This window comes from Hemibagrus wyckioides, linkage group LG11, assembly GCF_019097595.1.
Source record: "Hemibagrus wyckioides isolate EC202008001 linkage group LG11, SWU_Hwy_1.0, whole genome shotgun sequence".
NCBI classification, from domain to species: domain Eukaryota; kingdom Metazoa; phylum Chordata; class Actinopteri; order Siluriformes; family Bagridae; genus Hemibagrus; species Hemibagrus wyckioides.
Window position 1 is genome coordinate 16759791 of NC_080720.1, and position 21123 is coordinate 16780913.

General features: G+C 38.1%; 1 protein-coding gene across 5 annotated transcripts; it reads left to right on the plus strand.

The window, feature by feature from the left end:
* The first annotated feature begins 4635 nt into the window (after positions 1-4635).
* On the plus strand, positions 4636-15738 carry ngfb (nerve growth factor b (beta polypeptide)). Of its 5 annotated transcripts, XM_058404255.1 has the most exons (5): positions 4636-4861; positions 8053-8373; positions 11734-11916; positions 13594-13711; positions 14755-15738. In XM_058404255.1, the coding sequence occupies exon 5, from the start codon at positions 14769-14771 to the stop codon at positions 15360-15362; it is 594 nt and encodes a 197-aa protein (XP_058260238.1). In that variant the 5' UTR covers positions 4636-4861; positions 8053-8373; positions 11734-11916; positions 13594-13711; positions 14755-14768; the 3' UTR covers positions 15363-15738. The 5 variants fall into 5 exon arrangements, with proteins under 5 accessions (XP_058260238.1, XP_058260237.1, XP_058260239.1 ...); XM_058404254.1 differs by lacking the exon at positions 11734-11916; XM_058404256.1 differs by lacking the exon at positions 11734-11916 and having other exon boundaries at positions 13597-13711.
* The last annotated feature ends 5385 nt before the right edge of the window (positions 15739-21123 follow it).

Sequence of the window (21123 nt, forward strand, 5' to 3'; positions counted from 1 at the left end):
GTGCACTGAATGCATTGAACAAAAGGATTTTAAACAGACTTCCTAGATGCCATACAGGGACAGTATGTCATTAGCACATCCATTATTCTGCAGTAAATGCCTTCCAAAGGCCAAATGTATTTAAAAAATCTTGGTTGAACCTCTAACTATGCCTTCAATTCATTTGGGATGACAAAAACGGCAAGGAAATTGCTCACACTATAGAAATGTCGGTCTCACTCATTCCATAATATAAGACAAGCACTCTTTTCATACAGAATATTTGCAGAGCTTGCTACTGGCATGAAAATCAGACCCATTATTGGATTGCTCTGTACATCTATGAATTACCAGTGACAGGAATTCCTTAGCCTAGGTGTTTATGACTAAGATTTAAGTGTCTAAACCTGTAAAATACCTAAATGTTGACAAAGATTATATGTCTTAAAAGAGGAAATTGTCTGTCTCCATAAGAACATAGAACATCCGGAATTTACTTCTTCTTCTTCTTCTTCTTCTTCTTCTTTTTTTACTATCCTTTCTAACCCAGTGTGAAAAATGGCCTTTACAACTGACACAACACAGATATTGTCTAGGAGAAGGACAAAGGTGAAAGAGTGACTCAGACTATATAGCATGGAGAAAATCTTAGAGGAAGTTCACTTGGCTTACTCTGAACAAATCTACACCACTCACATTGTAATCTAAGAATTTTCAGTCTTAGACACTTGGCAGCATGCTGTAGAAACTAAGTGGGGTTCTTAAGCTTAGATTTTAAACAACTTTACTAGACCCATACACAGTGTTTGGGCATAGTTCCAGCCTAAATTAAGTAGCTTTTACTATTCAGAAAAAGTATTCTCAAAATGTTGAATGGGTCTAAATGTGAAAGTTTTTTTTCTTTCCCTTTCCTTTGGGTCACATTTTATTGGTTTATAATCCTCTTTTACAGATATTGGTAATGACAGAGGATCAAGGCTTCCTTTTACCTGCTTTGCTGTGAACTACTTTATTTCTGAAGGGTTATCAGACATATTTTTTTATTTAGACAATTTTCACTCCAATTGATTTTATCATTATTAACAATAACAATTTTTTTAACCACAGAAAACAGATAAAACATTTTAAAACACCGGATCTGCTTGTTTATGAGGAAAAGCTACTTGGAAATGATCACATAATTCTTTTCATCTGAGGCTTATAAGTGCAAACAGACTGTGTCCTTTCTAGGATCTGGTTGTACTTAAAGCAGTGTGTCTGCAATCAGACAAGGTTTGCAGAAGGCACACCAGCTTTCTCTTGATCATATTAAGCAGTGGCAAACAGAGAGCAGGGGTATTTCAGGCTTGTCTGTTTAAGGGTTCTGGCTACTGCACTGATACACTTATACTAATAAAACATTTGTGCTGATACACATGTTACATTGTTACATATCTGGGCTGGAATGCATTTTTTTAAATTATTTTTTTCCATTGCAAAATATAATTTAATTGAAATAAGCCTTACATCTGATGAACACTCATAGTGGCCACCATGTACCTCATCTGAGTCATGCCTGTCCAGCTGACTTCACTGTCTGTGATGAAAAGTGTTTTGTCTTTGCTGGAGTTATGTTCCTTCTCCAGTTACCTGTTACCCTGTGGTGTGTCCATAGGTACCTGTCAGTCATGATAGATGGGAGACCATGGGGCACTGAAGCAGTACTTCAGCCCTTGAAATGTTGTATACAGGCAAACAGACAGAAGGAATCAAATCCCAGAATCTGAGCTACCATGAAGGTTGTAGCCAAGGTTCTATACCAAGCTTTTCCGATTTTGATTTATCCTCTTGAATATATCATTGTTTTAAATGAATTCTTCAGTTTAAAACAGACTGCTGCAACTCACTAAGTATAGATCAAAACCCTTTTTATATACTCTATTTGCAATGGGCTTAAATAAAGGTAAAACATCTAGGCCTGTGTTTGCAGGTTTTGAGTTCAATAGCAGGAGGAAAGAAGGCCTACGCTGAATAAACTGAACAAAGGAGTCTTAAACAGGATTTGGCAATGTCTTGTGGAAACAGTATAGCGTTAACACAACCATTATTCATCTATTTATGCCTCCTTAAATGTAAAAAGGCAGTGGAACAATATTTTCATCTTTAAAGTATTATAACCAGAGATCAAAGAAGCAGTGCAGGTACAAAATACATCCAAACAATTTACTAATGTGTAGTATTCTATTTAAAAAAAAAAAAGAAGCATGTAGCTCATTCTTTGATCAATAAAAAAATCTTTATTTTCCATTGTAACCTCCAAAAATACAGGCCCACATGCCAAAATCAGCAAGAAACAAAACAACATGACTTGAAATGTGATGGTCTGCAACACACTCATTCAGTAATGCAAGACAAGTTGGTATCCCTGAAACCTTTGCATAAACAATTACAGGAAAAATGTTAGCTAATTTATTTTCATTTCACCTAGTAACTACAGCTGCTTTATAAAATTGTGAAAATTTCATAACCTTAACAACCTTAACCTTGACAACAGAACTGTCCTTCTGACCCTTAAAATGAGAGAACATGGTAGAAGAATAATTTAAATCAGGACCCTGTGAAATAAGGTCAACACGTTTTAAAAACCTGGCCACCTGCATTCATATACATCTCAGCAGCAAGGAGTGTTGCTCTGGATGTTCTTTTATTCATCACTCATTCATACATTCATCTTTAGAATTCACTTTATCCTGGACTGGGCTGCAGTGGTTGTGGGTTCTATCCTGGGATTACAGAGAGTGAGGTGGGAATGAACTCTGGATGGCGTGCCAGCTCATAACAGGGCACTGCACCACACACACACACACAGTCACAATTCATCTTTATCTAGCCTTCTAAACTACTAGTGTGTAGAGGAAGGGGACACAGAAAGAAACATACTCAGGATCTACACACAGACAATGAACCTAGTATTGAAATTGGACCCTGGAAATGTGAGGTGGCAGCACTACCCCCTGTGCCACCATGCTGCCCTATTAATGTTTAAGTTACCTGGAAATGGATTCTTCATTTTATTCAGTCCTTTCATATCAACATTTCAGTCTTTAACCATAATTTCAAATGCTTCTATATAGTTAAGCTTTATGGCATGCACTATGAGAGGCAAGCTTATGGCTTTTAGTTTAACAATTACATACAAACAAAAAGTTGTATTAGCCACTATCTGATGCAGTCCGATCTGAATAATCTTCACGAGCAGAGCACTGGCATGAACAGGAGAACACATTTAGTCTAAATTTTGCAGTAAATAACTGGTGTTTATTATCTACAGTTGTGATGTGCCATGTTTCTTCACAGTAAGGGCTGTTATTTGCAATGAAAAATAAAAAATGTTTCTTGACACATTGATATTTACCACTGGCAAGCGCTTGTATAAATAATGTCTCCGTTCAGGAAATATTTTTTGGTTACAGCCCAGTATAAATATGTTTTCATACCTCAGGAATGCAAATTGGCCACTGTTAATTATATGTCATGAGTGAGAAAGTTCAGAACAGAATTTTATATAAAATTACTACTTTTTCAGTATGGCTCTCATGAATCAGCTATAGTGCCATATTAAGCCACAGCAAGAAACCAAGTGCATTTATTACACCCTATGTTCAGATCAGTACTTTATTTCCACCGAACTGGTGTCCTGATATTGCATTCCTTTTGTACACCTGCCATGTGTAATCCATGAGAGCTCTGGAAACAACTTACATTTTAAAACCAGAGTTCACCTCTGCAATGTAAAAGCAATGTTTTAGATGATCGAACTAGCCATGGTTTCCGATGAAGAAATTTCATGTATCTCTATACAGAGCCTTCGGTTTCTCTTCAAAATTTCACATACTTTGGTAATCTGTGCAGTACCGGCACATATGTTTTCAATAGTACATGGTTTCAGAAGCATTTGGCACCGAGTTCACGTACTGCATGTACTTATGGGATCTTATGGGAGAGTTTTGGAATGTAGAATAAACGACATGACGATAAATAAGTGCTCATTAACCAGAAACTTGTAAATGTCAACATGTCTTTCTATGCCAGGAGAAATTGGACTATATTAAACTCATTCTAAAAATACGGAATAGATTGCTGGGAGACTTTGAACAGATGTTTTAGACAAATGATCATTTAGATGGAATACCCTTTGAAAGAATTGTGTGCCGTTCCAGAGACTTGTAAAATTTAAGCCAAGATTCATTGAGGCTGTTTTGAAGGCTTTTGATGGTCCAACACTCTACTATACACTTCATGTTGTTTTTTCCTTTAATTTGTCACCCACTTTTTTTTTTTCTCTAAAGTGACTGGGAACTGTGAAGGCCTGCAGCACATCAACAGATTTTGCGAGGACTTAAGTCATGAATGGAATGCTAGTAATTGCTATTATCCGTTTGTCTGTGTAATTTAGGTCTTGGGCTATTTCAAGATGCTAACATCTGCAGTGTTTATGGTTTTCCATCAACAGATGAAAGGTTACAGACGAGACAGGCTAAATGTCCCTCGTTAGAATTCCTATGAATTTTGTGTAAGACAGAGTTGGATAATGAGAACAATAACAGTTTGTCAGGCACTAGGACCAAGGGCATGCCCTTCACAGAGGAGGCACTCAGACAGAGACTCCTTACTCCTTACTCCTAACTTTCACAGCAATCTGTTTCTCAGCCACTACAGGAGCTGTGTGGACCTGGATGACAGAAGAATTTGCTTTTCCTGATCTGGAATTTGGGATTAAGTGGCAGTTTGGAATTTGGGAACTTCAGAACACTGGAATGTCAACAGCTTACATGCAATCCTTTGGAAAGTGTCAGAGAGGAACTGACAAGAATTGCTGAATACTGGAAGAAAGAAATTAGAGGTTTGAGCCACTGTTTTCACACTAACTTTCCACTGTGTAAGGATCGCAGGTTATCCATGTTATGTTATTCCTAAAATCAAACACTCCTTCTTATGTGTTCATTGGTTGTGATATACTTCATTGTGTTTGTTTTTTCTATAATAATTCTCTAACAATTCTTCACATTCATGTTTTTTGCATGTACTATCATTAAGTTCCAGTTTAGGGTGTGTGTGTGTGTGTGTATTTGTGTGTTTGTGTGTTGGGGGTGATGTTTGGATTCCGCTTCTTTTCCACATGAACATACAGAATGTTGTGGGTTTGTCCTTATCCTTTTTAATATGCCAGTATTTCTCATTTTTCATTGTGATTGTGTTAATCTTTGACATTGCCTGCAGTGGTTTATCAACATAAATCAACCTCTTAATTGCTTATTTGAATTTAGGGAATAGAAAACATTTGTCCTTGCATTCAAATTATGGCCAATAAACACACACACACACACACACACACAAACACATACTCATACTATACACATGAATCATATTACCTCAAGTCATATAGTAGCAAGGATGTAAGATTGGCAGCAGAAGAAATTTGCTTCTCTTATCTAACATATGATCATACTCCAGGCTGACTGTCATCACATCGCTCGTCATCATCACCGTCTTTTTAGAACACGTTGAGCTTCATCTCAGTTACGCCTCTATCACGCCTCAATCACTCATTATTCATTTATGAATACAAGGCATTACATCTCATTACATTCCTGGTGCACACATGCAAGCAATGAAGTGGAGCTTCTGAAGATACTTGCTGACATGTTTACCAAGACCATTTGTACAGTTTCGAATACGCAGGTATCCAGAAAAATGTACAGCTGTGTTATCAAAAGATTATTTGCTATTTGTAAAATTAACGTAGGCTTTCCAAGACACAATATCAGGTTCTTTTAACTAATGCAAACATATCTTAAGTTCTGACCTGGTGTTTAGTTAAGCTGATATCTCTGCTTATCTCACTGGCACACAGGTCAAATACTGATATTTCCCAGACATTTAGTAAATTCCTGTTGATTCATGTATACACAACAGGGCAATTAATAGACTTTAACACTCAAGTTCATCAAACTGACGTATTTAGAAATCCTACATGTCTAAATTAAACATTAAATTAAACTTAAATGGTGCTTATTCAGAAGTTGTCAATGAGCTGCTAATTTTACACCAATTAAGGTGCTAAAGCCCCTGCATTCCATAACACACCTAAAACATCATTTAGTGACTCATGAACAGGGATCTTTTAGTAGCACTAATCCGTCTCAACCATTTTGCACAGTTATGACAACAGCCTCGAGAGGGTTTGCTATGCTGACCCCAGGGCTCCCCCTTCAGAGCTGGGGATTACTCAAAGGATAACAAGAGAAACTGGAGAAAACAAATATGTGGCCCAGGAGCCATGCTAAGAAAATAAACTCTCTGCCCAAGGACTGAGAGTCAATTATCAAGTTTCAGACTAAATAGACAGTAACAGCTGAATTGGCAGCATATTAATGGTTTCTGTGAGCGCTTAAAAAACAATTGTTGTCACTAAAATGAGGAGGGGAAAAACATCCCTTGTTTACTTCATGACAAATTGCAGGACTTATTCCAAATTGGATACACCTGTGCCAATGGCAAGCTTTTCTTTCTCTGATGTAGTACATAGTAGAGTAAATTCTGTCTCATGTTCTGTCTGAAGATACCAGCCATGGAGCAGAATTATGTGCCAACACGTGGCTTCAATTCCAAAGCTGTCCAATAAATATGACCCTGAAGGTATGCACCCTGTCCCGGTGCAGCTGTAAATCAGAATTTTGATATAAACTGTCTGGAATATTTACCAGTTTCCCTCTGAAATATGTTCAAGAGATGCAGGTGTTTCCCCATGAGAAACTCTCTCACACATCCTTTTTCTGCTGTTCTGTAAACTGTTAGAATATGTTAGAGGCCTTTATCTAAGACTTGGGTTATGGCCAGAAATCTCTTTTGTTCGGTTTTCTGCAGTGCTGGGCAGTTTTCCCTTGTTTCAGTAACTATTAAGAAGGGTTAGGGGAATAAGGGGAACTTTACTGTCAATTCCTGTCAATTCCTTGTCAGTCTTGTGATGCTCCCTCTCATGTGAATAATATTTTTCCACATGCTGTATTAAAAGTTTGGTAATATTAATATTTATTAGAAAGATTAAATAGTCATGTAATGTAGTTTGTGTATTTAATTAAAAAAATCTGTAGTGTCACCAGTAGAATTGTTTATGTTATCAGTTTACATGAGCATATAAAATATGAAAGCATTGGTAGTATATTAATAGATGCCAGATAGTTACTGTATTTGCTGCTGTTTTGGTTATACGTCTAATCAGAATTGTATTTATTTATAAATATAAAACAGCCCACATCGGGGAAATGTATGTAACTTGTTTCAAAATTGTGTATATTTTAGTTGTACATGAACTCTCTCCCTCTGTCATGTGCAGAAATGATTTATGCACATGATTTAATCTTTGAACTCTAATTTAAATATTTTGAGGAGTCGAAGACAGTTGTATACAGCTGCTATGAAACATAATGTAAATCTGAACATCTGGGACAAAGCAGTATGGAGAAAACAACAGGAGTAAAGACTTTTACCCGCAGTGCCCCAGGACAAGTGTTTGCTAATGGTGTAGGCAGCTAAGCCCTAAGCCTCTTTTGGTACCCCATCTGGAGGCTTAGGCTGAAATTGAGCAAAGCTGAGGATACATTCCAGCACTGTGGAGCAAAGCACTTCATAACATGTTTATGGTGATATCAGACATAGTGGGTCAAGTAAAATTGAAAGTGGTTTACAGTAAATTTCTCATTGCTGCTGCTAATCAGATAATCCATTCACACCCAGAAAAAATTGTGAAAATTTGAAAAACCGTGGTGGTTCTATAGCTGTGTCCTGACTTCAAGTGGTTTCAGTCTCAAATCAGACTTTTCAATCCACAGAGCAAAGTTTGGTTTTTCTGGATCTTCACAGTAGATCATAACAATTTGACTAAATTAGTCAGGATATTTGTTTAAAGTCAGGTCTACTAAATCAAGTGCATATTCTTGTAGTGACACCTAAAACGTGCACTAGATCCTAAACATACTGAAACTGTGCTGATATTGAATGCAGCAAGAATAATTTATGATCTTTGTCTGACAGAGCATTCCTCCTCATGTACCTCAGCATGGAGAATGTTTTCAGGCCTCGGAGGATGAGAATGTTGGCACGGATATTCCTAAGGGAATTTGTACTCACATATACCTGAGTTAAGTTTGTTTTTTTTAAATGGCATCTACAACTTTTCTGCTTAAGCTAGCTTGTACTGTCACAGTTCATCTTCCTAAATGTCTTGTTTTTCTAGAGCGTTTCGTCCAAGGTTACTGCTTTTAGAGGAGGATTCTTAAAAATGAGATTAAGTGATGTCATGGCCTGATGCCTGGATTTCACAATGGATGGATTTTCCAAGCTGTGCTGTCTAAAGTAATGTTTCTCTCAATTTGTGACGATGTGCATGTGACTCTTTGTGTCTTTCAAACATTCAAGTACTATTTTAACGCAAATACAGTTTGGTTCAAAGGTTTTGGCTCAAGTATGATATTGTAAATCTCAAGGGTTAAAAGACATGTACACAGTCTTCAAATCTTGCCAAGAATGTTTTTCTTAGTTGGCAGAAAACATTTGGAAGCTCTGATTCCTTGCGTAGGAGGCCCATCACTGGGACCAAAGTTTAAATCTTGATTACGTCTTGGACTTTCATGGCCAGAGGTCCAAGATATTATTTTCTGGGTGGGAATCATGGTTTAGTTACCATCTCAGCGGTATTAATCTACATTGGTACTGGTTATTTTTGGATATCTGCCAGCTTATGCACACAGAATTGTTCAGTGAGGCTTCTTTTCATGTCTGTTTGTCTGCCTTAGGATATGTTAACAGAACTTGAAAAGATATGGTGTTGGGCTTCAAGTATCTCCAAGGAAAAATATTCCAGATTGCCTGGTGCTGTGTGAATGGATGGAGATACTGTAGGTGGGAATTGGGAGTCATGATTACCACTGGCTAAATAATTGGGTAGAGAAAAAATTGTGCTATTTTACATTTTAAACGTAAATAACTACTAATCCTACGTAATTGTTTAAGCCCATGCTATAGATTGACCACCTACAACCTAAGTTGCATGGTGTGTGACTATTTACAATTAAGTAAGGACATAAAGGACACTGTGTTATTAACACCTGTACTGACCTGCAATGCAGGACAAAGTGTGTCATTTGATAATGTAGGTCTTTGTTCACATTAAATAATGTGACACTTCCACAATTTCTTGCAACATTACATAGCATAGCAGGGAGAGAAAGCTCTTTTTGCCAAAAGGACCTAATAAACTTGTTATACAAAGGAAATGTTTGACCCCCTAAGACTTGAATTTGGATGAACAGTCCTGCCGCATTCTTTAATTTGATTGTTAATTCTACCTGGACTTTTGGATTCTGGTGATCAGGTCCAACACATCTGGTTTGAATCACACCATGACAGATAGGCATCAAATTTGCAGGAATCCTCATATTTATAGCTACCAATTCTAATAGATTCCCTATTGTAATTGAGCTTTTATTCATATTAGATATTTTAAGTATTACAAACAGAAAGGCTGTCATGGGAACAGAAAGAAAAGTTGACAGTTGGTCTCAATTGCATGCGATTATCCTCTGTAGATTGCTAACGCGAAACAATGGCCAAAGGCAAAATGGTTGTCTTAGTTCCCGGATTCCTAGCAAGCTGTAGCTAGCTGGCAGACGAAGCAAAGTTTCCTTTAAAGCACATGGCCCGAAGCACCGATCCGTTTGGAATGTCTTTTTGTCTTGAAATGCTTCTTTATGAATTTAGACCTATTTATTACAGGCTTACCTGTCTGTGAACAAATATACATTTCCCAGAATTCTCTTGCACTCAAGCAAAATATTGCTTCAGTATATTTTTGTAATTAGGCTTTAGACATGGAATTAAGTTCTGTTGTACTTTAGTAAGACATGGTACTGAATGGCAAAATGTATACACTCACCAAACACTTTATTAGGAACACTATACTAATAATGGGTAGGGCCTCTGTTGCTCTCAAAAGCTTCAATTCTTTGTTGCATGGATTTACCAGATGTTGGAAACATTCCTTTGAGATTTTGTTCCATGTTGACATGATTGTATTACACAATTCCTGAAGATTTTTCAGGTGTGCTTGTATGTTTTGGTAAGAAGAATCGTGGCCATGAAGGGATACACATGGTCAGGAACAATACTCAAATAGGCTACAGTATTTAAGTGATGATTGGTAGGCCCAAAGTGTGCCAAGAAAACATTATCCACACCATTACACTACCTCCACCATCCTGGACTGTTCATGATGGATGGATTCATGATGTCTGTGCCAAATGGATTCATGATGTCCGACTCTACCATCTATGTACTTCAGCAGAAATTGAGATTCATAAGTCCAGGTTTGGTTTTCCAGTTTTGGTGAGAAGAGGACCCCAGTGCTTTTGCCCATCTGCCTGATGGTTGTGTGTTCTGAGATGCTTTTCCTTTAGCCTTTCTGTCTCAAACCAGTTGGGTCATTCTCCACTGATCTCTCTCATCAACAATGTGTTTCTGTCTGCAGAACTGCTGCTCACTGGATATTTTTTCTTTTTTTGCAACATTATGTTGTACTGTTGTGTGTGAAATTTCCATGAGATGAGCAGTAATAGAAACACCTAAACTAGCCTGTCTGGCATCAAGAACCTGGCACCAACAATCATACTACAGTCAAAATCACTGAGATCAGGTTGCCCCCCCATTCTGATGGTTGATGTGAACATTACCTGAAGCTACTGGCCTGTATCTACATGATTTTATACATTGCACTGCTGCCACATGATTGGCTGATTAGATGATTGAATGAACGTTTAGTGAATGAATAGGTGTACAGCTGTTCATAATACTACAGTGAGTGCAGATTTTTTAAATTTCTTGCTCATTTCTTCCCAGTGTCCTACAGTATATAATGTCATGTATAGTCTCTTAATCAAGATACTACTGCACTGCAACTTCGTCCACCTATATATGCAAGTTAGTGGAATAACCACTGTTACCTCTTGTTTTGCATTATTCTTTATGGATTATGTTGTATAACAGACAAGACTGAACATACACAATCCCAAGTCTGTCATCCAACAGCATTTTATATGAAGTTTTCATCTAAATGAAGTATAACATAGACCCCTGTCTTGGTATTATGGTTGGTTCCATACACAGTCTATGGTCTCAGTGGAAACTCAGGGATGGTCTAAAGCAGCTGGTAATTTGCTTGTGGTTTAGGGCTAGGCTTAAGAGTTGTGAGGCATGAAATAATTGTTGAATACTTGCCTTTTTGCTGAGGTACAGTCTCTGAGGTACACCTTAATCATCAAGTTGAAAAAATATTTTTGGAAATGCCACTAATGGTTTGGAAGTGCACATTTCCTGTTCCACATGTTGAAAATCGTATTTCATTAAAGGTTATTGATCTTTTTAATTTAAATCTGTAACATAAAATGTTTTCATTTATTGTTAATCATTGTCATCATTTATCATTTGTTCCTTTTTACGTTAAGAAAGGAAATAGTGTTTCTTGCTGATCTCTCTCTCTCTCTCTCTCTCTCTTTCTATATATATATATATATATATATATATATATATATATATATATATATATATATATATATATATATTAGCTTACTATCACAAAAAAAATACTGAGGGCTGTTCAACTAAATTTGGAACATGTAGATATTTATATATCAACATTTTATCCCTGCCACATTGAATCAGTGTCAAACCAGATTTGACTGTTACCGGACCTGTAGCAATGCAGACCACACACAGACATGCAGACAGACGCGCAACACCTCTGACCTGCCTGCCTGACAGGGGAAGTTGTCCTGCACATTCCAGATTGACAAGACTTCCCATGGCAGAGTTTACCGCTTGTCTACTTTTGGAGATGTAGCACAGGTGTGTGGGGAAAACTGCACACTACTTTAAAACCTATCTGGCTTTAGCTGACCTGGTAGAATACTTGATATCACACTATGAGACAGAAAGAAACTACACCATTTTAGATTTCATGACTATAGAACTGAAATGAATATTGGTCTTTTAGTAGATATACCCCAAATTGCTCTACGCTTTATTTACAAGATTATTCTTATCTCTCCATAACATGATGAATAGGTAGGAACATCAGGAAAGGGAAGATTGAAATTCAGCTCAGTGCCACCAGGTCTTATTAAAAGATTTCCATGTGAATCAATATGTAGATGTATATGTATGTGTATGTGTGCGTTTTTAGACTTGCTTTTCCACAAACGATAATTAATAGATGCAATAAGGAAGGAGCTCAAGGTCTGTCAAATTTACTTTAAAAATCTATGGGTACCAAGTGATTTGTGCAAAGCTAGAGAAGCTGCATAATTATTTGTGATGAACTTGTTGTAGCAGAATAAGATTAGAATGTATATCAAGTCCGATTCATGTGTCAGGAATGTGAACCAGCAGTTCCTAATGATATTTTGAAATATTGTTACATTTTTAAATCTGCACTTTGGCTTCATGAGACATTGTATGCTTTCTTTCAGATGTACTTTTCATCATCCAATGGTAAACACTTTCTCAGTTGCCACCCCTATGGAAAGGATCCTAGCATCTTGCAGGGCTATGAATAAGAGATGACATATAGAGTGTGAGATTTTGAATAAATGTTGTAGTCAGTGATACCGAATGTGTTTTGTGAAGGCTGGTGCTGGGTGTCATAGGCTGTCGGATCAGAGCCAACGCGAAGCCACAATTTATCCATGTGTTTTTCACAGAAGAATGCTCATGGAGGGTTTTCCTTTAGGCGGTGGCTTTCACAGGCCTATGATTGCAGATAAGAATGTGTGTGTGGTTTGTGTGTGTGTGGTTGTGACTGAAGGGGTTCACATTTCCCTTTTGAAAGGTGTGCCAGTGGGAAACTGTGGAACTGTTACCATATGAAAATGGGCTGTGGTTTTGGAGGGTGATTATTGAATCCTCTAGGTTCTACGTGTCGCCACGACCATTGGTGGCCCTGCTAGACAGAATGCTTTCACTAGATTTAACTAGACTGCATTCCAGTTAATGAGTGCTAGGTCAGCACCTAGGTTTTCCTAGACCGACTAAGCAAAGCCGCAAATGCAGACACACAAGTAAGCTACCTTATATTAACAATGGAAGGAAAACCATGGTTCATACTCTGCATACGTGGCATTGGACTGATAAGACTGATAAGACTGAATGTTGTGATGGAGTTTATTTGTACTACTTTAATTTATAATTGCTTGAGTGTCACAACAGTGTGATGTATGGTTCAAATGACTATAGCAATTTTGTGTTATTTCGGCAGTGAAAAGCTGATTTAGAGCTTTTATCCCCAGCTAAAGCATGATTCATTCATCTGTTATGAGTGTCAAATAAATATTTGTAATATACTGAAAATGAGAAAATACCCGCCTTGTGCCCAGGGCTTCTGGGATAGGCTTTGGATGTATGGATGTACAATGACCCAGACCTTGATAATGTGGTTGCTGAAGAGGAATAAATGAATGAATTGTGAGGAATTTTGTATTTTAGAATTGCTCAGATATTTAGCTAATTGGGTTTATTGTCTTTCAGAAGCAGAGAGCTTGTAGGCGCTAATGACTTGACACTGACTGCTCAGATCATGATGAACCCAAAGTACTCCCCCTGAGGTCAGACAGGAAAGACGAGTTCACCTGGACACGTCTCACAGGTATACAGAGTCCACACCTGAATGCCACTTCACTAGTGGTAAAGCACCTGCTAAAAAAAACTGCCTGTCTGTTGAAGTGTGATTTTCCTGAGTAACATACTTTTCATTTTGGACTGTGACCTTCTTCAACACACAGATGCAAAGAATTAATACTATTCTGTGATTTGTAAAGGTTTTGGACAAATTCTATATGGCAAACTCTAGTCAATACAGAATAGGATGAAAACCATCCAACTTAATATCAGCGTTTTCCTCATATCACAAGATTTTTTTTCTCTTTGCTTTTTTAATGCAATGTAAACTGTAGTTAAAATACAGTGAGTAGACAGCCCTGTTTTACAAATGCTGAGAAATTCATAGACTACAGTGCATGCTGTAAATGGAAACCATTTCATCTTCCTACATATTGTATCTTTTATCTGGCTTTTAAAAAATTCTAAACCATACACAGACCATATCATTCATATTTTGCACAATATCTGTGTAAAGCCGAGGTGAACATACCACTGATGTGACCATACCACTTACTTACCTACAGTTTTCCAAGGGAAATCTTTTAAAAACCTATGTAATGATTTAGATTCCTTTTTTATTGACCTGCTCTTATATTTGGGGGTTTTGTGCAACACGATTAGTGTAGATGGTTACATATGATTTAATTCATAGTTTATATTTGTAAAGAAATGTAAATAATATTTTACTGTGTTTCATTATTGGACTAAATTGATAAATATGATAAAATTCCTTAAATATGATGTTGACATTTATTATATGTACAGGTGTAGCACTGTGCTGATCATTGTAGATATCTATCTGTGTTACACAAAAACCTAGCATCTGATATATTACAAAGAATGTAATAAATAACAGTCAGAGCAACATGTTTAACAGCGAGCTTAATAAGGCACAAGAAGTGATTCTCTGGAATAGTACTACATAGCTACTTCACGATGCCTTATGCTGGCAAACTGTTATACCAATATACAATAATTACAGTGTATCTAACACACTTTTATTTTAATTGTGGTTATATTTCCCTCCAGGTCCTGGTGTGCCCATGCGGTGGTCCATGTTAGCTCTGCTGCTCCTGTTCTGCAGCCACAATTTGGCACTGCGAGCGGGCGATATCTGCCCACAGGACAGCAAGCATGAGCAGTCGGCTGACCCCACGCCCACAGTGGACCCCAAACTCTTCAACAAGAGGCGCTACCGGTCGCCTCGTGTGCTTTTCAGTGAACTACCCCCTGATTCAGAGCCTTCAGAACATCAGGGTTCAAAGGACAGGACAAAAAGGCGAGCAGGACAGCCACAGAGTCGTGGCGTTTACTCAGTGTGTGAGAGCGTCAGTTTCTGGGTGGGTAATAAGACAAAAGCAACAGACATCTCGGGTAACGAGGTAACCGTGCTGCCTGACGTCAGCATCAATGACGTCAAGAAAAAGCAGTACTTTTTCGAAACGGTGTGCAGCGGGGCCAGAACCGGGGGCTCTGGGTGTCTGGGGATTGATGTGCGCCACTGGAACTCATACTGCACCAACTCACACACATTTGTGAGAGCATTGACTTCTTTTAAGAACCTGGTGGCTTGGAGACTTATTAGGATCAACGTAGCCTGTGTGTGTGTTCTCAGCCGCAAGTCGTGGAGACAATGACAGTCTGCCATATAAAGGTTAACTTGTATGTTGATGTCATTATACCTGTGATTTTCCAAACCCAATAACAATAAAAAAAAAACCCCATTCCATCAAATAAATCCATCAATAAAAAGTTTATGAACAAGGCATTCATTTTATATGCCTTATTACTATTAATAATTTTATGGCCTTATGAGAGTCTATATCAAGCCATGTGATGAAATCTGTAGCACAACATTAGTATCCTATTATTTTTCTTGATGGACATGCTTAGTTGATATTGCTGACTACAGAGATTACAGAGAATGAAAATGCTTGTTTATGATGACTGCATGTGTTATGCATATTTTGTTATTGTTATTGCTATTGTTATTTATTAAATTTGGAACATTAATATTTTCTTTGTACTGTGGACTTAATGAGATCTATAAAGTTCTATGCTTATTAGATGGAAAATATTATGATGATATAATACTGCAGCACAGGTAAAAGTATTAAGGATTATTTTCAAATATTTTCTCCATTTATTTATTTGAGGATTTGTTTACATCCTATGACCTGTGGACCTTTCCATGACACCATGTGTGAGGCACATTTTACAAAAAAATATCTGCTATGTGTTTTATGCTGCCTCAAAATATGAACAACGCATGTTAAGCGACTCTCCGGGAGAGAAACTTAAACTTGGTTTGACAGAATCAGTATGGTCAGATCTACCTCACACCCTGCTCCAGATGGTATATTTCTTTTAAGCACGAGGGAGAAACACATGGAGATTTATTGAAATTTTAAAAATGTTCCATGGCTCACTAGAGCTAACAAAGAGGTTCAGGAATGAGCTGATCTGCCAAATCAAGCTGTCTAGGACATTATTTTTGATAAAAAAAAATTCCAGACATCATAAACAGCCTTCTAATCAGCCATTTTGGTTTGTTTTGGCAGTTTGAAAAAAGATCTGATCTTTGCATTGGTATGCTATCTGCCATGTTGAAGTACTCAGGAAGACGGCATGTCAAAAGTCAGGACCATGACCTAATGATGAGGTCACGCCTGAGGACCTGGAATCCTACCACTTGGATATCTAATGTCAAAGATCACAGATCGTTTTTACTCAGAGACACAACTGTTAGGTTTACAGGTTACTAATGACACACTTTGTCAACTCTTGTTTGTGTTGTGTGATTGGCAGGGTCATGCCATGGGCCAGGGTTACCAGGATATTTTAAACAAAGTCTTCCACCATGCCCACACAGATCTCCACATTCTCTCTCTCTCTCTCTCTCTCTCTCTCTCTCTCTCCCACGCGCACACACACACACAATATATATTAAATCAACGAATAGTCAGCTTAGAAGAGGGAAGGCATGCAGCTTCAACCCCATTTCTCATTCTCTTTGATGGCAGCATGAATAATATTCTTTGATGAATGAGCAGTAGGCACAGGATTTCCTGTTCTTTTGTCACCATGCATTGCAGATCAAAACAGTACTAATCACAGCCTAACTGGGAGATGAGGCATGTGTGAGAATACACATGAGCCTTCAGTGACTTGATTATAAATGTAATTTCTTTATTCTCATTTACTTTTTACAAGATAAACAAACTAAGGTGTAATTGTTTATAGAACATCTCCCATGTGGAAGGATAAAATCAGTCTCCATGAAAGGGTAATGAGATTACGATGATTTGAGGATTTGATTGTAACCAGGTGAATCTATCAGAGGAAGGGTAGAAACAGTTATATACAATATATTAGAAAATCCTACAGAACATAACTGGACTGCTCACATGATACTGAAATGGAAAGCAGTGTACATTTATGAAAGGCACAGCATCGCCCCCTAACGCTGATTCAGCTAATTTATCTGTTACATGAAAAAAACTAAAACCCAATCTTTACTGTGGATTAGAATATTTGAATAGTCACTGTTTTTTTTTTACTTCTATGTGCATGTAAATATAATATATACTAAAAAAGATTAGTACAGCACATTTGAAGCTGTTTACAAGAATTGTTATAGATGTACATTATATATCTCACACATACAAAGCATAACAAATATGCCTTCAGAAATAATGAAATGAAATGTTTCTAATGATGTAAAATTGTATTTAAAAAAAGAAAAGAGAAAAACCAAATGAAATCATTATTTGTTTTTGCATTTAAAAATTGATCACATTTCATAGGTACACTCCATGTAAATTGGAAAACTGGTTCTTGGGAAACTTTTCGCTGCAGTCAAAAAAAAATAAATCCCAGAATGTTCATGATTATTTTTATAAGAAACATGAAAACATTCTGTAATGTCACAGTTTTTGAAAAAGTTTAAGTGTATGATTTTTCTTCTTTCTTTACTTGCACATTATATATACACAATATAGGCCTTTAGATATGCATTTAAGGTCAAATTTACAGTTTATAGAAAATCCAGGCTTCATAATCTGTGAAGAGCACTTGACACACTGAGCCACTAGGGGGAGACTTATTCTTGAGAGAAGAGTCAATGCTTTCACACAAGAAGAACATTGAAGTATGGGATAAGATTAGTTCTGAATCAGAGGAACAAACAACTGACACATGGTACATGTACTCTGGGTTTAAAGAGATTAAAAGCATATTAAAATGGTGGTTGGGTTTTCTTTGTGTATTCCTTGACACATTACGTGTTCTAGCAACTGTCAAGCAAAGGTAATTAAAGCACATTATGTTGACTTGTGCAATATATAATATATTTTTTTCAAATGACTGGTATCATGTCCTACAGCCGCAGTAGCCTCAGAAGCATGTGAGCACTGTGTTTGGCTTATTACTCAGATTTAATTAAATTAATATTAGGGAAACAGGGCTTTTGGCAGTTGCTAATAAAACATCAAATAATTAATTGGCTGGGCAACAAAGTGTTTCTGAGGAGGTGTAACAAGGTTTTTTTTCTAATATATGAAACTATATAAGGAACATCTGGATATAATCTCATACCTGTAATTATCCAACCATAGGCATGCAGCAGCAGCATAGTGCACAAAATTATGCAGATACAGGTCAAGAACTTCAGTTAATGTTCACATACATCTGAATGGGGAGAAAGTGATTAAAGCAAGTGACTTTGGCCATGGCAGGCTTGTTTGTGCCAGACAGGCTGCTTGGAGTTTTTCGGAAACTGCTGATTTCCTGGCATTTTCAACACACAACAGTCTCTAGAGTTGACACAAAATGGTGCAATTAACTCCTAATGGGGGAATTTTTCTTCTTAGATGTGGCTGGCCTACCAAAATTCCTCCAAGAGCACATCCAAGAAGGAACAACAGAACCCAGCCAAACATCTAAAGAACTGCAGGCCTTGCTTTTCTCAGAGAAGGTCAACGTTCATGTGATGATGTGTAGCTGCTTCACGGCTTCAGGCCCTGGGCAAGTTGCCATACTTTACTGAACAATGAACTTTGCTCTTTACAGAAAGTCCTGAAGGAGAATGTCCATTCATGAGTCCATGATCTGCTGCTCAAGGACAATTGGGTTATGCAGCACAAAAGCCAAGTCCAACTCTGATTTTTTTCACTCACCAGCCACTACCCATACTGGTGTTGAAAACATTCATCTAATATTCTGGCCCATGTTGACATGACTGCATCACATAATTAATGGAGATCTGTCAGGATATTATCATGCAGGAAACATAAGTTGCATAAATTGTGGTAATAGAGGGGTGCAACAATACTGAAATAGATTGCATTAATTCAGTGCTCAGTTGGTATTAAGGGACCTCAGATTCTTATACTTGACTGACATGATAGTTCGTGTAAATGATAAGCCACATGTACAGTCCATATGTAACTTAAACATTGCCTTAACATGAATTAACAAACATTGGTCAGCCACAAAGTCAGTTTAACAGCAGTGAATCTATTTTACTCATATACACCAATTAGCCATAAGCACCTACCTAATATTATGTGGGAGGGCCCCCTTTTGCTGGCAAAACTGCTCCACAACTCCACAAGACCACTGAAAGTGTGCTGTGGTATCTGGTACCAAGGTAGCAGCAGATCCTTCAGTTTTGTAAGGTTTGAGGTGGAGCATCCATAGATTCATCCACTTGTTTGTCCAACACATCCCACAGCTGCTCAGTTTGATTGACATTCAAGGAATATGGCAGCCAATTCAACATGTTGAACACTTTGTCATGTTTTTGAATCCATTTCTGAACAGTTTTTGCAGTGTGGCAGGGCACATTATTATGCTGTATGGGGCCACTGCCATTAGAGAATACCTTTGCTATGAAAGGAGGTACTTGGTCTACAACAATGTTTATGCAATTAACATTCACTTGAATGCCAGGATCCAAGTTTTCCCAGCCGAACATTGCCTAGAGGATCAGACAGAAAGAAATAGCCTTTATTTGTCACATATACATTACTGCCCAGTGAAATTCTTTCTTCACATATCCCATCCTTGGAGGTTGGGGTCAGAGCACAGGGTCGGCCATGATACAGCACCCCTGGAACAGAGAGGGTTAAGGACCTTGCTCAAGGGTCCAACAGTGGCAACTTAGCAGTGCTGGGGCTTGACCCCCTGATCTTCCGGTCAACAACCCAGAGCCTTAACCACTTGAGCCGCCACCACCACCCTTTCAGTGGTGGACAGAGGTCAGCATGGGTACTTGTGTGGCTACATAGTCCCAAACGCAGCAAGCTGTGTGTTTGTACACCTTAAGGTATACACCTTATCTGGCATGCCAAACCATAACCGGGCCACATCTGGCATGCCATCATATAAACAGTGCCATCACTGCCAGACCTGGTCCGCATCTGGCCGCATCTGACATACCACTTGCCATGCCAGCACTCAGCCAGCAGTGTCGACTTAATGCCAGATCTGGCCCAGACCCGTCTGCTATGTGGGTTTTTGTCATAGCCAGCATTAACCTTTTCAGCAATTTGTGCTACTGCAGCTCCTCTGACAGGCTAGCCTTCTCTCCTGACGAGCATGAGTGAGCCATGACCCTGCTGCTGGTTCACAGGTTGTCCTTCCTTGGACAACTTTTGCTGCCTAAAATATCCATTCATAGGTACCACTGTAAGAAGGTAATCAATAATATTCACTTAACCTGTCAGTGGTTTTAATGTTATGGTTGATCGATGTTTGCAGCCTATATTTTATTTCAGCCAGTTCATTAGATACTCCCACAGTGTACATTGTCAGTTTCAGTAATTGTATCCGTTGCACCTCTCACAGAGATCTACTTTATAGATATTCTACTGACTGTAGCCCATATGCAGCTATACTATGATTGGCAAGGCATGAGAAGTCTGACAATCTGTGCCCATCACCCTGTCTCCGGTTCACCATTGTTCCTTCCTTGGACCACTTTTGATCGATACTGTCCTCTGCAGACCAGGAACACCCCACAAGAGCTGTAGTTTTGGAGATGCTCTGATCCAGTGGTCTAGCCATCACAATTTGGCCCTTGTCAAACTCTCTCAAATCCTTATGCTTGCCCATTTTTCTTGCTTCTAACACATCAACTTGTTCACTTGTTGCCTATATATATCCCACCCACTAACAGGTGCCATGATGAGGAGATAATCAGTGTTATTCACTTCACCTCTCAGTGCTCATAATGCCTGATCGGTATATATACACTATATTGCCAAAAGTATTCGCTCACCTGCCTTGACTCGCATATGAACTTAAGTGACATCCCATTCCTAATCCATAGGGTTCAATATGATGTCGGTCCACCCTTTGCAGCTATAACAGCTTCAACTCTTCTGGGAAGGCTGT

Bases quoted from the DNA above. Each gene is read 5' to 3' on its own strand.
- ngfb (XM_058404255.1), top strand. From the start codon at position 14,769: ATGCGGTGGTCCATGTTAGCTCTGCTGCTCCTGTTCTGCAGCCACAAT.